Source organism: Physella acuta, unplaced genomic scaffold (genome assembly GCF_028476545.2).
Source record: "Physella acuta isolate Inbredline_101_S28 unplaced genomic scaffold, ASM2847654v3 ptg001771l, whole genome shotgun sequence".
Classification (NCBI taxonomy): domain Eukaryota; kingdom Metazoa; phylum Mollusca; class Gastropoda; family Physidae; genus Physella; species Physella acuta.
Window position 1 is genome coordinate 40151 of NW_026733281.1, and position 16569 is coordinate 56719.

The 16569-nt window shown below is 42.7% G+C and overlaps 1 protein-coding gene across 6 annotated transcripts in view; it reads right to left on the reverse strand.

Moving 5' to 3' along the window:
- Positions 1-16569, reverse strand: part of LOC131930417 (adhesion G protein-coupled receptor L3) — a 146107-nt gene that overhangs the window by 20188 nt on the left and 109350 nt on the right. For all 6 annotated transcript variants that reach the window (XM_059286887.1, XM_059286884.1, XM_059286885.1 and 3 more), the window contains one exon: positions 9850-10176. In XM_059286887.1, the coding sequence (XP_059142870.1) occupies positions 9850-9967 (118 nt within the window). In that variant the 5' untranslated portion in view covers positions 9968-10176. The remainder of the gene's footprint in view (positions 1-9849; positions 10177-16569) is intronic.

Sequence of the window (16569 nt, forward strand, 5' to 3'; positions counted from 1 at the left end):
GCTGGGGATAGAGGGGTGGGAGAGGGGTGGGTTAGAGGTGTGTTAGAGGTGTCTGCTGGGGATAGAGGGGTGGGTTAGAGGTGGCTGCTGGGGATAGAGGGGTGGGAGAGGGGTGGGTTAGAGGTGGCTGCTGGGGATAGAGGGGTGGGTTAGAGGTGGCTGCTGGGGATAGAGGGGTGGAGAGTGGTAGGTTAGAGGTGTGTTAGAGGTGTCTGCTGGGGATAGAAGATTTTAAAAATTGTCGCTTATGATATGGGTGACTCCAGCATAGATATAAATCCAGTGCTTTTTTTGCACGCTGCGATGTGGTTTTTTTTTAAACAACACAAACACTGTCGTCCTTACTTTTTACATGCAGGATTCAAGTCTTTTGTTTGTTTTAATGTAAGCACTTCGATGTTAAATTCAACGTGGACCCCACCCCCCCCCCCCCGACCCCTAGTCCGGACGTCCTACATAGATGACACCTTAGTGTGTGTTGTCATTGATGACATGCTCTTAGTCATAACTCATGAATACAAAGAAGTTAGTCATGGGTTCTGACAGTTGGTGCTTTGTATTGTATTCAACCACTTACACATGTGTATTTAGCAATTGTGTGCAAACTCATGCTAGATGGTGTATTTTGAAAGATTGACACTGTATATCAAGTCTATTGTATTATAATACACATGTTATTACATTCTGGTTTTAGGTGACAAATCTTTATGTTGTGAGAAAGCTGATGACAAATGTTCAGATAAATCTTGTACAAGTAGACCCAACCCTTTCTCAGCTTTCAGTCAATGAAAAAAAAAAAACTAGTGTAGAGAGTTCAAAGAACTGACGTTTATTTCTTGCACAGGGACCTGTGTTTCTTGCGTCATGTGCAAGGTCCTAAAACTTCTCACGGGTGTGTGTGATTAACCATTCAACACGGAACCGAGCGGAGAAATCCCGGCATTCCCCGGCAGAGGTAGCGGCCGGGCCTTATGGGAAATCTCTGCTCTCCATCTCCATTCATTCCAAACTTCAAATAAATAACCGGCCACGATGAATGGGTCCCCTTAAACAATGGACTGCAAAATGTCATCTGTTTCCGTCTTTTTGTCTAGGCCGGTCGATGAATTCGGGAGAGGGTAGGGGGAGGGGTGGTTCCAGTGACGAGAACAGAGCGAGGGGTGGTTTAATACGGCGAGTGGTCAGATAAAGTTATACGGCACTAGGGGGTTTTAGAATCTCTTCAAGACATGAACACACGCACCAGCTAAACTTTTCCAATTAACAGGACAAGAAATAAAATTGGGGCAATTATGTGAAAAATATGCATAAAAAAATGAGCGATTTTTTTTCGTAACATTTTAATGAAATAAAACTGGAGGATTAAAAAGGATGTTCGCTTCCCTTGGACGTACGCTCAGGGAGTCACAGAGGGCCTTAACAAGCCACAAGCGCAAGCACACTTGTCACGTGGGCTGTCTGCAGCAGCGCCACACACGTGTAACTATAGAGCCCCATCCATCAGGTGCGGTTTTTTAAAACCATTTTTTTTGTCTTGGGGAAATAGCCATCAGCTTGTATGGGGTTAATATCCATTTCTTGAGTTGTCTAATAAAATTATAACATATGAATAGAACGAATCCATTGTCGTAAAAAGAAATCGATTATTTTTTTTTTTTAAAAAGGGGGTTAAAGCAGTTATAGTGAAAGACTGGAACGAGACTCCACGAGGCGGAAGACTGAAAACGAAAGTAGAATCTGACGTCACGGCGGAAACCCGAGGAACTAATGCGCCCTCTAGTGATATGCGGGTTCTTTTAAAAAAAAATAATCTCTAATCCCCTAATTAATCTGATAATCACACAGGATATCCTGTCCAGTAATTAGATGTTTCGTCTGCGCTGCTGGACCTCAAATGAATATGGATCACCGTCTTGTGTACACCGGACCTCCCTCGTCATCCAAGGTTAAAGCCGTACAGTATCCCTTCATCCCTCCCCTAACACGACGAGACAACAAATCGAATACAATTCTTATCCCCTCGTCATTGCTAATTGTTTACCGACCCATCGCCCTCGCCCGTCTCCTCGGTCGAACGTCATCAAAACGAAACAAAAAGTAGAAGATTATTTATTTTTATTTCCGTCAACATCATCTTAACATCAGACCCCGCGCGTCATAGGCCGAGGAAAACATGAGGGCTTTCAAACTTGAACTTTAATACGTAAACACATTTTTTTCAAACTTGAGATGTCAAATCCAGGTTGACAGATGAAGCGGGGAGATAACCTCATCCTTTATCTACAATTATTTTTCACATTTATCAACATTTCCTTTCCGATAAATTTTTTTTAAAATTATATTTTTTATAAAAAAAATGATACAATTTTGAAGAAATAAAGTTTGATTGAAACAATCTATTTCTTCAAAGGTGAAATAATTTATCGTTAAAATAATGTACACAGAAAACATTAAAGCGGAGGGGGTGAGGGCGGGAGGATGCGTGATTTCCCCGAAGGTAAATATGTTTGCATACAGAAACCAACTCAGAAAATCGCCGGCCTGTGATGTAATAGCCCCGTGATCTTCAAAGAAACAAAAAAATATTTTGTTAATGCATGCCGCGGACACGTTTTTTAAAAACGATTTGACAATAAAATCAGGCAGCAATGAAACACTTAAAGGGACTCTCTTTGATTCACCTGGCGAGCATGGGGTGAATGTTTACCTAAGAAACATCCAGGTAAAGTGTTTACTTTTTAAAATGTGGTTTTTTTTAATGACGTCGGGTGTGTTTGCTTTTTAATTAGACTAAAACGATGGTTTTAAGTTTCTTTTTTAGCGTTTGAGTTGTTTTTTAAAATGGTATTGAATGTGAACGGAAGAAAAATCGTGATAGAACTGAAGTTTTCTTAATGGTTGTGTAATCGAATTGTTTGCTTTAAGTTTTCAACATTTATTTTATGAATAGGCCTACTCCAGAACACTTTTATCAGGCAGTATTAAGGACCAAGGAACATGGTTTAGCTAGAGTCTAGATAGTCATGGAACTGGTTTTAGACCCGGATATTTGAATTACACATCGGAACTTGGTATAGATGAAGGAACTTGGTATTAGATCTAGTGAACTTGATCATGGAAGATGTGTTAAACCAAGGAACATGTTTTAGACTGTGGAACATGATTTGGATTTGACAGACTTAAGCCCCCCCCCCCCCAACTCCCGGTTCACATTCCATGTCTCCACCTACACTCAACTCATCCTGCCCCCCTCCCCACTGTCATGTCAAGGCCCCCACCCCCACACACATACAAACTACATGTCAAGACAAACTCACACATGCACTTATATGTCATGACCCCCCCCCCCATGATCACACACTCACACGTGCACTATGTCATGACCCCCCCCCCCCCATACACAATGTTATGACCCCCTTCCCCTCCCCCCCCCCACACACACATCAAGACCCACCATACAAACACAAATACTGCATGTCATGAATCAGAACACAACCCACACCCTAACCACGAGACAATCGTAGCCCTACTCAAACAATGTCGTCACAACCCCCACACTCCCGCCTGTAAATTACAGATGTGCTTATGGACCTGTGATGCTGACCCGAATTAACATATCTATTTGCGAGGGTTTTTTTTTTTTATCCCGAAAAAAAGAAAATTTAATTCCGCCAAATCGAATATATATTTATTCGATTTTTGTCTTCCTTAACGTGGGATCCATATTTTTTTCCTTGAACAAGGTGTGGGATAAATTGAGATTGTATTTTTATCCCGCATTGCTAATGCAGATGATCTGACTTTTCAACAAAAAAAGTCAGATGAAGTTGGTTGTTGTCTTTAAGTTAGCGTCTCCGTTCCTCCACACGCACGCGCATATATACACAGACACACACACACAAAGAGACAGACAGACACAAACACACAGGTAGTCACAAGAAAGAGGTTGTATCTTTGAAGTTTTGTACCAATCACTATAATCTGTAAAAAAAAATCATCTTTCTGTCGTGACGGTCTATTAGGTAGTAGGTGTTAACTTCATGTTAAAGGGATAAGTTCGATCAGTTCATGTCCTGCCATTTACTGATTAACATAATATCAGTAACGTACCTGAGTACGGAATAGAATCGGGGAATTGAACTCGAGATCACTTGTAAGCAGTCGTACGCTCTGCAACCAGACCAGGTCTTCCCATACAGTAAGCTCGTTTATAAGGCTCCCTCTGTTTCTTCACACTAGCACACACACACCACACTCACGTTAACGCACACAAATGCACGTTTACGCACACACGAGGATAAACTCACGCACACAGACACATACCATACGGGGAAAAAACATACACACACCATCGGAACACATTTACTAAAACATATAGGGTTTTTGTACCAGTTACTGTCAGCTATCACACGTCTTTAGTGCCCCCCCCCCTCACACACACACACACTTCGAGTTCACGAGGGGGGAGTAGACGAGGACCACAGGAGGGCGAGATGGGAGGAGATCACGAGGGAAATCTGTTTTAATCAATCCCAGCTGGGATCCCTGGGTAAAATTTAACTAATCCTCAGGCGATCACGTGAGTATTGGTCATGTGATCACCCACAGCGTGACATTTTATTGATGACGTACATGTGTGGCCATCTCATGCTAGATTTTATGGACATGTGTAGCTATGTAATGTTATGTGGGCATGTATGGCTATCTGATGTTATGTGGGCATGTGTAGCTATGTAATGTTATGTGGGCATGTATGGTTATGTGATGTTATGTGGGCATGTGTAGCTATGTGATGTTTTACGGGCATGTATGGTTATGTGATGTTATGTGGGCATGTGTAGCTATGTGATGTTTTACGGGCATGTATGGCTATCTGATGTTATGTGGACATGTATATGAACGTATATAACCATATAAAGTTATAAAGGCCATCTTAAACTAAGGTCATATGTTGTATGGCCAACTTCCACTACGTTCATATAGACATGTATGACCATCTCAAGGGTATCATGGAGATGAATGTCCAATCCCCCCAGAATGTCGAAGTCAGACCTACAAGAATGGGTTTAGTCATCGGTAGCGGAGCTTTGTGTATTGCGATACATCAGACGTATTTGTCATCTCCTCCATAAGAACAAAAAATATGGTGTTGTTTTTTACTCTCAAACTCGCTTTTGTATAAACTGTACTAGTGATTTCATTAAAAAGCTTTTTTTTTGTTTTTTAATTTACATTTTAAAAATTTAAATGTAAAAAAAAAATAATGAAATACATTTCCATTTTTAGAAACTAGTTTAAATTTTGTCAAAGATAACGTATGTATGAGCGTGTGGTGTTGGAAGAGGTTTAAAAGTTTTAATAAGAGAAGTGGCACATTAATAACAGGCCGGGAACCGCTGGAGAGCCAAGGGAAGACAGAATAAGACCACGCAGAATGTAACATTGCAGGAAAATGGAACATACGGAGGGGATAACGAGATTAGATGGAATAGACACGAGAGGCCCCCGGCAGCGAGGGCGAGAAAAGTATCGGAAATTAAAATGTATTGGTGGAAAATGAAAGTGTCTTGGGCTTTGTCCGGCCCGCTCTATTTAGTTCTACCAATTTGCCGCGCTCATATTCTTTTATTGTGTTGGCGTCTTCTTTCTTTTTTTAAACCTTGTTTTTTTGTGTGGATGACCTAATTGCTTTTTTCTTTCATTCTCTGTAGGTTTTAGCAATCTAAATTAGCTGTTTCTCTATCTCCTTCCTTTTTGGGTTATCAATATAAGCCCGTATATTTGTGTCCCTTCTCTGTTCAGAAACAATCTCTAGATGAACACAGCGTTCACAGATTTAGACAAGTAATACAAAATTACAAATGAATTTATATTGATCACGACGAATAATCAAAAGAAACTCAAAATATAAATAATTTTTGCTGACGAGAATGTTGAATATTTTAACGGATTGATAATGTAAACAAAATGGATGCTTCTATTTCAAGAAATAATTATGACGATTATTTTTTTTTATAAATAAAATTCTGGAGATGATACCCACGAATTATTTATCCCAGCCGTTTTTTTCACAACCGTTATATATATATATATATATATATATATATATATATATATATATATATATATATATATATATATATATATATATATATATATATATATGTAGGTATTATATAAACATATGTATATACAATATGACTCATATAACAGCCAGTGCATGCACACATTCTCCAGTCCACCATCCCAATACAAATTGCACGGAACTTATTTTTAACTCATCAGAACACACTGCACCAGGGACTACATAATGTCCTAAATCTAAAGGTCAAACGGGAAAGTTTAATTGTGACGTCAGTGGGCTGTATGTAAACAAAAATGGTGTCTGTCTGGTGTGTGCGGTGTAACGTCGCGAGGATGACGGACAATGACGTCTGTGTATGGTTGTTGGACAGTTAGAGTGGTGTTGGTCGGTGTGTGTGTGTGTGTGTGTGTGGTGTTGCTTTATGTGTGACGTGATTGTGTGTTTGATGTTGGTATGTGTGGGGGATGTTGGTCTGTGTGGGGGATGTTAGTCTGTGTGGGGGATGTTGGTCTGTGTGTGGTGTTGGTCTGTGTGGGGTGTTGATCAGTGAGGGAGGTGTTGGTCTTAGTGTTTTGTGTTGTTGTGTGTGAGGGGGGGGTGTTTATCTGTGTGTTGTGTGCTGGTGTGCTGTGTTTGTTATGTGCTTGTTCGTGTGTGGTGTGATGGTGTGTGTGGTTTGCAGGTGTGTTACTCTATTTGTTGTGTGCTTGTTCGTGTGTGGTGTGCTGGTCAGTGTGTGGTGTGCTGGTCAGTGTGCGAGGTGTTGGTCTTAGTGTTTTGTGTTGTGTGTGAGGGGGGTGTTTATCTGTGTGTGGTGCATTAGTGTGTTGCTCTATTTGTTATGTGCTTGTTCGTGTATGTTGTGCTGGTCAGTGTGTAGCATACTGGTGTGTAAGAACAGTGTCCGTGTTAAATGCTTAATGTCCAGCCGTCTATAGTTGTGTTCGAACTGAAAGCCAGTGCGTGATTTAGTGGCCAATTGTGTTGTCTTCTAAGAAAATATAAAGTTTGACGTTCATTTATTTCTATCGGTGTAATACAAGCGATTGAAACAATAGTACCTGATATTAAAATTATCCGAATCTTGCTACGTCTACACATTACTCCATTACTTGAAAAAAACTAAAAAGTATTCTTTAAAACTGGTATTCGTTTTAATAAAAACTTAAAACTTTAGATTCCAATTTTATCATATTGATTGCCGTTGGGGGTCGGCGTGGTCGAGTCGGTAAAGCTCATGGTTGCTAAACCGAAAAGTCTCGAGTTCGAACCCTCGGGCAGATGAGGCTCGTTAGCTGGGGACAGCCACTCTTCTAGGAGAGACAACTCCAAATCAAACAACTGCTGCCTTGTAGTTTGTTCTTGGTTTGGAAGCAAATCCAAAAAGAAAAGCAGGCTGAAATCGGAGGCAATGGCCTCAATGGCGCATAACCAGTTGACACGTAATCCTTAATTGTGATGGAAGCATGGTCGAGTCTGCAAAGCTCATGGTTGATAAATTCGAAAAAAAGTCTCGAGTTCAAACCCTCTGGTAGATAAGGCTCGATCCCTCCCAACACTAAAACTTAAGAACGAAGAAGAAGAAAGAAGATTGCGGTTGTTACGATGTGATGTAGTTTTAGACTTTAAAAAACTAATAAGCTATACGGTCCGAGCGTTGTCATCGATTTTGTCAAGTTTTGTTGTGTCATAGTTGGTCAAGATTCTTAGTTTCGGAGTTGGTCAAATATAGTTTGTTAAATTGACTGACATATTTTGGTTTTGTTACTATTAATTATATCATTTTTTTTTTTGTGAGTGTCAAGTTTTGTTTGCCTAGCTTGTTAGTACTGACATAAGTTCAGTCAGTTTTGTTCGTTTTTAGTCCATTTCGTCGGTCAGTTTTGTAGATTATATTTTAGCTCTTTAATACAGCGTGTCCTTCTTAATATTGCGCCTAATTATTTTTAGTTTTCTTTGTCAAATCTTTTATGGATTTTTGTTTTTAACACCATTTCCCCACGTGTTAGCACGGTATTGCCCGGTATAATCCATATTTACTAACCTAATTTTTGTTAATAATAAAAGAAGTCGAGTTATCAAATCCTGCTAATCACGTTCAGAGTCAGCCATTAAATTTTCCTAGCTCTGGCTATCGGCTCTTTTGTTCACGAGAATAAAGGTAATAAAGTGTTTTATGATGTTTATCTACAACACCTTGACCTTTGAAAATTACAGGTAAAGACCGGCGGAGCTGTCCTGTTTTTTGCCCGCGCCGTGTAAGACCGGAAATAATTGTGTGGACAGAAAGAGAAACACGGTTTGTCGGGAGCCCGGGGGAGGGGGATGTGGGGTGGGGCAGGAGGATGTTGACGTGTGGGAGAATAAATTTAATTTTTCATAAGGTGTGGGGTGTGGGGAGGTTGTACAGATAGGTAGGGTTAGTTTATGTAGGGGGTGTGTAGGTAGGGGTTGTATGGTTAAGTGGTGTGTAGGTAGGGGGTGTATGGTTAAGGGGTGTGTAGGTAGGGGTTGTATGGTTAAGTGGTGTGTAGGTAGGGGGTGTATGGTTAAGGGGTGTGTAGGTAGGGGGTGTATGGTTAAGTGGTGTGTAGGTAGGGGTTGTATGGTTAAGTGGTGTGTAGGTAGGGGGTGTATAGTTAAGGGGTGTGTAGGTAGGGGTGTATGGTTAAGGGGTGTGTAGGTAGGGGTTGTATGGTTAAGTGGTGTGTAGGTAGGGGGTGTATGGTTAAGGGGTGTGTAGGTAGGGGTTGTATGGTTAAGGGGTGTTTAGGTAGGGGGTGTATAGTTAAGGGGTGTGTAGGTAGGGGTGTATAGTTAAGGGGTGTGTAGGTAGGGGGTGTATAGTTAAGGGGTGTGTAGGTAGGGGGTGTGTCGGTAGGGGGTGTGTCGGTAGAAGTGCAGGTAGGTGGTGTATGGTTAAGGGGTGTGTAGGTAGGGGTTGTAAGTTTAGGGGTGTGTATGTAGGGGGTGTATAGTTAAGGGGTGTGTAGGTAGGGGGTGTATAGTTAAGGGGTGTGTATGTAGGGGGTGTATAGTTAAGGGGTGTGTATGTAGGGGGTGGGGTGGATGTGTTGTCAGCCTGGGGTGGGGTGAATATAAGAGGAAGAGCGTTATGTATGAACGGATTGGGTGTGTATATAACCTACTCTGGGAGTGAGAAAGTTCAGCTGTTATTTGGGTGTATATAGTGAAGGTAGGGGTAGAAGTTTTGTGGAAGTAGGCAGTGGTAGTGTTTGTATTGTAGGTAAGGTGTAAACCCTCAGAGTTTCTTTCGGGCAGTTCTTCACGTGGCGCGGCGGGGGGGGGGGAGTGTTTCTTTTCTATATAAATAGAATGTATATAGCAAATATATATTTTTCCAGTGTTTAGCCAGGGAAAAAAATATAAAAGAAACACTGGAGACTGTGGAAGTCTATCACCACCCCTCCCTCATCCCACGAAATAAATAGAAAAAAATTATATAGAAAATGTATATCCCTCCCCCCCCCCCCCCCAAATTTTGTTCCCCCACCCCTTCCCCCAAGAAAAAATGTCTGAAAGAAACAACGTGTACGCAGTTGTTATGTAGGGGTGTACATGGTTGATGTGGGTCTGGGATATAGACGTTTTAAGTATACTTGGTACTGTGTGTCTCTTTAAATATTTCAGGAGAAAATCTACGAAAAGAAACAGCCGTATGCGTGGTGTGTGTTTTAGACACACTAAATAAATAGTTAATTAACTCAACTAATTTACACAGTCCACAATTATTTGGTACTCACCAGCAGACTTCACATCTCCATTGGCGGCTACATCCAAACAGAAGAAGCAGACGACCACCAAACGTCGCAGGTACAATATCCAACGTCCAAGCGAGGACCACTGACCGTTAATCCCCATGTTCGTTAATCTGGTCTGGCACTTCACACCGCTATCTCCACACGACGTAATAATACATCCACGCGACAGAAGAAAAAAAATCAAAACACCACTCAGTTCAGTCCAAATCTACCATCCGGATATCCACAATCCAAGTGTATCCACCAACACGGGGCTTGCATCCAATCCAGCAGCGGATCTCTCTGTGACATCAAACACGGGCGCGGGATCTGAAGAAGGAAAACAAAAATCTTGCTCAACTGTTTTGTTACTATCACATGTGCTTGTGCCTGGCTAGGGGTTGAGATAAAAGAATACCATCACAAACCGAGCCGGGGCTCGAGTAATAGAAACCACAACAAGGTCCGCGGCCACCAGCTTGTACATCACGAGATAAAAGAACAATACAAGGTGGAGAGAAAAGAAAACGTACTAAAGGTAAAAGTTAGGTGTAGGTTTACTATCCAGGCCAACACACATTCTCTAACGGGCTCTTGCTGAGAGCTTTTTGTTGAAGTTTGTTGAAAAAAAAGCTAAAAGCTATGTAAACTTTGTCGCCCCTCCTTTTGACGCGCAGGGAACATTCCCCCCGTGTACACCAGCTAGCATACAAAGTGCCGGGTCATATGCTAATCAGCGGGGTCAGTTTGTTTATCTCGTGCAGTGACGCTGTGTCTTTGTTGTTGTCAGGGGCGGGCACGGTGTGTTGGATAAGGACAAAATGCACCGCTCATTAGGAGCCGCTAGTTGTATGCTATTTTTAGTACTTTTTTTTTAAAGTTCGTCGGCTGGGCATTAATGTTTTGTATCAATTGTTTTGCCGACGATGTCGTCGCTAGAGCTAGATACGGGTTTCGGGTAAAGGATACAAGCAAAAACTAACATCAATACCGTCTTACTGGCGATTTTAGAAGGACCGAATTTATTTTTTTAGGATGTATGATTTTTATTTTGTTGAAATTTTAAATAAAAACAACAATTATACGTTCTGACAATTTGTTGTGCTAGTAACTCGAAAAAAAAACAGGAAAAAAACAGAAGCTAATAGAAGTAACACTAAATACGCGTATGAACAATTTATTTCAACAGGTAATTTCTAAGTAAAGCCACACTAAGCACTGGCTCTGTTGTCCATCTGATACTCTCTGTCTTTTAGTAGCATGGGTAATGTCCAAGACTTATGTTGAGTAACGGCCCTCGCCTCTCCCCCTCAATCAGGACCTGTCCCACGTGGTCCGCCCAGATTTGAACAACGTGAGTCGCGTGCATGATTCGACACGACAACAGTGCTCTTATCCAATGAACAACGTCAAGACAATCTTGACTCCAATAGAACAATGCAAGCAAGGGACGAGAGGGCAGCGAGGGATGAATTTGAATACAAAAGAACCCGAGTGAAATGTTTTTTTTTAAACAAGGATATAAAATAATGGCATGTCATAAAGAGCCTATATACGGTTGAGTTCTGGTATGAAAGTGACGGGATAAAGTGCTGATTACACTTTACCTGTCGAGGTCAGGGATACACATCAATTCTACATGATCTGCCCTATGTTACATTTTGACTTGCAAATGTATTTTACGAGCTCATATTAAACGATAAATGAGCTAACATGCAATTGAGTACATCCTAGAACGAGCTATTGAAGATGGGTACCGCCATCAAGAATCAGTTGAAGATGGGGACCGCAGTAAATAAACCATTGAAGATGGGTACCGCTATAAAGATCTATTGATAATGGGTACTGCCATGAAAAAGCTATTGAATATGGGTAAGACCGTGAATAAACTATTGAAGACGGGTACCGCCATAAATAATCAGTTGAAGATGGGGTACCTCCATGAACGCGCTATTGAAGACGGGTACCGCCATGAAGAATCTGTTGAAGATGGGTAACACCGTGAATGAACTATTGAATATTAGTACCGCCGTGAAGAATTAGTTGAAGATGAGTACCTCCATGAACGAGCTAATAAAGATGGGTACCTCCATGAACGCGCTATTGAAGAAGGGTACCGCCATGAAGAATCAGTTGAAGATGGGGTACCTCTATGAACGAGCTATTAAAGATGGGTACCGCCATGAACGATCTACTGAAGGTGAGTACAGCGGTGAATCAGTATTTGAACGTGCTATTGTTTCCGCTGCCAGCCCTCCCATTATCTGCCACAGACTCCCCAACACGCCGGCACTAGAGAACGACATTTTCGCCGGCGCCTCGTCCATGACTGACGTCCCGAGCAGGGGAATGCGAGCAGGGAATGCGAGCAGGGAATGCCCGCTGGCTGGCCGGTGAAATGTCAGAGTGCGGGGCCGTAATGGCCCAGGTGCCTACAATAATAATCACGTTACTCTTGTCTCACTTTAACGCCACGGACGGCTATTAAACTTCCGGGGTCTGGACTACACGGGGTCTACTACAACATCGGGGGGTCGTGGCCTGAACATGAGAACCCTTGGTCTTCAAACTGGCCGTATTACCGGCTATTTAACTCACTGGGTCGTGTCTAGACGAGGTTTTTAAACACCTGGGGTTGTGGCCCCAACACGATTGAGAACCGTTGGTCTTCTAGATCAGGCTGCATAACCGACTAGATAACTTTATGGACCGAAACAAAACAAGATATGTGCAGAGTATTTGGGGTTTGATCAGAAAATAGTGTGAGGATTACTGGTCCATTGTATGAGGATGTGCACGATGCTTGACCGGGACAAGGCGTATTTTACTACAGAGGTCCCCCACACGGGTGTTATCACCCCAACAATGTTTACAAAAACAATGTTTATGTAATAAATACAATAGTATTTTATTAAACGTATTGGTCCAGGACAACACTTCATGTTCTTAACATATGGGTTCGATGGGGGAGGAGGGGGGTGAAAGCCAAATTATTGAGAACCACTGTTTTATCAGATTGTATTTCATTACCAGCGATTGAAGTTCCCAGCCTGGGGTGATATGGTGTTCACTGCCCACAAGGGTCAGAGCCTGAATAGTACTGAGAGCGACTTATCTAACGTATTAAGTAGAGCGTGGGGGTTAAATCAGTTTTGTGTTGTTGTTGTTTTACTTTTAGTTGTGTGTACGCAGTACTGCTATGTGTTTTTGTTTTAGTTCTGTGTACGGGATAAAGCTATGTTCATGTGGTTCAGTTATGTGTACGTGGTACAAATAGATGTACACCAGACAGATTGAGCCATTCGAGGCTATGTTTTTGTATAACTACCCTTAATTAGTATAACTACCTTTAATTACCATGGTTATAACCAATAACCATTCCACACACTTAAAATCCTAACCTAAACCACTCCACCAGCAATACTGGCTCAGAAAAAAAAAATCTATAATACATTCTCCCGTTTTAGTTTTTATAAGAACCGCCGCACACCGACCTATTGTTCCGGAGCCTTTAGGTAGTTAGGTAAATTTACTGCCCTAATTTTACCAATTTACCACAAACACTACCACTCCGGGGGCACTTTGTTCGGCCCCATTTCTATTGCCCACCTATTGCTTTATTTAAAAACCGTTCCTCGTGGAATAACAAACTCCTTGCCGGGAGTGCCCTAAGACGTTGGGCCCCCCTAGACAGCTGCCTAGTCTGCCATAACATAACCCCGGGACTATGTGTATACACAATCTTTACTAGGTGTTAATGAAGGTAAAAAAAAATTTCTATAAAGAAGTTTTAAAAAATTACAGTAAGAAAGCCAGACTCGGCAGGTGACCTACGAGGCGGAGTCGAGGGCAAAAAAAAAAACTTGCGAGGTACAGCTGCCAGGGTGAGTAGATAATGTGGTTAACGGTTAAAGCTGAGCGTGGAGAATTAATGCTAAGCGATAGACTCTAATAGCTTTTAAATTGGTAATTAAGATGGGATGGTGTTATTAGTACAAGTGGTGTGGGGGGGGGGGGGGTGTGAGGGGGGCGGGGAAGGAAGTGGTGAAGAGGGTGAGAAATGAAATGTTGGATACAAAACATAGGTCCACTCTCACTGCGGGTTATTTCTGTCGCTACATTTGCTATTTTTAGATACGAGGTTTCCAATTATTATTTTTTTAAATAATTGGATAAAAAGAAATTTTCCCTTATTAACAAATCTAGAGCGGATGCGTTAGAGAGAGAGAATGATTTCACAGAATAACTAGTGGCGAGGGCAACAAGTTCAACGTGTTAATTAGTGGGCCTGCAACTATCGAAAGACAAGTTGTGTTTATAAAGCTGACATTTTGTTTTTGCTCACAACGTCGGCACATGGCCGCTAGACTGTGTACAGATGGGGATGAGCAGGCTCGGGTCAGGGGACAGTGTGCACGGGAAGGTCAAAGTTCAGCCAGTACATTTGTAGCAGTGTTGGTAGTGTGCAGGACGTCGAGAAATGAAGAGTGTAGACAGGTACCCCGGGGTCAAACAGGAGGGGCCCCACTGAAGGGGCCACACTGGACGAGGCCACACTGGGGCGGTGGGGGGGCATACTGGAGGGGCCACAATTGGGGGGAGGGGGACGGCACAGTTGAGGGGCCACAATGAAGAGAGACACTGGAGGGGCCATACTGGAGAGGGCTACACCTGGGGGGGGGGGCACACTGAAGGAGCTACACTTGGGCGGTGTGGGGGGGGGGGCACACTGGATGGGCTACAAAAATGGGGGGGTAACACTTGGGGGACAACACTGAAGGGAGACACTGGAGGAGCCACACTTTGGGAGAGTCACACTGGAGGGGTTAAACTAGTTACATATAACAATGGCCACAGTACCCTACAACCACATTGAAACACAATACCAACAAGTACAAAGACCCACAATAGCCCACAAGTACATAGGGTCACACCACAATACAGGCGCCTAAAACCAGCCTTCCTTAAAAGTACCAGGGACCACAGTATCAGGACCACAATACCCCAAAAGTACATTGGACCACAGTAACTAGGAGCACCCTACCCTACAAGTACCTAGGAGCACCCTACCCTACAAGTACCTAGGAAACCCTACCCCATAAGTACCTAGGAACACCCTACCCTACAGTATCTAGGAACACCCTACCCTACAAGTACCTAGGAACACCCTACCCCACAAGTACCTGGAACCACACTACCCCTCGGGTCATATTACTCTAACCAAAAGCAACAAGGCAGGCACGTAAACGCCTCGACCAAGACATCTGAAGTTATCCAGAATTGTTTATGGTCTGCTAGGGCCGATGTGGTGGGAGGGGTGTGGTGGGGGGTAAAACGCCCCAGTATGTTTACACCCCACATGGTGAACCTCATCCCCAGGAGAGCACCATTAATAGGATAAGGTCAGCACTAAGCATGGACGGCATTGATCGTCGCCCTCACTCTTTGCTTACCCTGGCACCCTCGACCATCTCTCGTCAAGCAGGGGGAGGGGGGGGGACCTCGGGTTAATAATCATCAGCTTCATTGTGGTAAGCTTGCGTACCTTCGTTAAGGTAAATTCGTATACACTCGTCATGGTAACCTTTCGTACTCAGGGTAAGGTAAACTAGCATACCCTCCTTTTGGTAACCTCAAATACCCTCGCTATGGTACCCCGAATAACCTCGTTTTGGTAACCGCACATACCCTCGTTGTGGTAACCTAACTTAACCTCGCTATGGTGCTATGGTAACCTCGCATTCCATCGTTATGGTAACCTCGTTATGGTAACCTCGCATTCCATCGTTATGGTAACCTCACATAACCTCGTCATGGTAACCTCGTTATGGTAACCTCGCGTACTCTCGTCCATCGTGTAGGCACTGTACCCATGCTCGTGGGGCTACCCTAATTATATGCAAGGGTTCAAAGGTCGCTGGCCTTGTAAAGCAAACAGAATTGTGATGGCACGCTTGACATCGAATTATCTTTGTGTTATCTGTAAACAGGTTGTATTGGTCACGTGACATTTTAACAGCTGGGACGCACGGGTTAACGTTACAGTCAAGAAACGAACAGAAGATGTAAGGGTTAAGTTTGGTGAGAGGTTTTTTTTGTTTTAGGAACCAGCGGCTGGCAGGTGAAGTAGAGTTCATGAGAGTAATTGACCTTAGTATACAAGGATCATGAGCATACAGGGTAATTTGGAAGGGGGGTGCAATAGAGTGTGACGGAAGTTAATTACGGTTCAAACACCTAACTAGAGAACTCATCGCTCTAACACTGGGCCACCCACCCACCTCTTCACTCAAATTTAGCCTTTACGATCATTTACGATGTAATTAAACATGCAGCAATTAATTCTCAAATTAAATCCGTCGATGACAGCTTTATCCCGTTCAAATTACAACATTTTTTCGAGGTGAATTCATCAAATTTCTTGAGAATCACACCCGTTATTTCCACAAATCAAGGCACAAAATCCAACCCCACTCCCCATTTACACACATAAACACACATACACACACACTCATTCCTCGCCACAATCCACTCTCCAGCCCTCGATGGTCTATCATAAAAGGATGACAAACGAGTCCCCGACTCCGCTTATTTCTCCATCCATCCCGTGCTATTGTACCGGCGGACCCTGATAGATGGCCCTCAACAGCTATCGCATGCTCTCTCGCCAGTAAATCCGTATAAATAGCCAGTAAAACCGTATATATAGCTGTCTGACAAAAT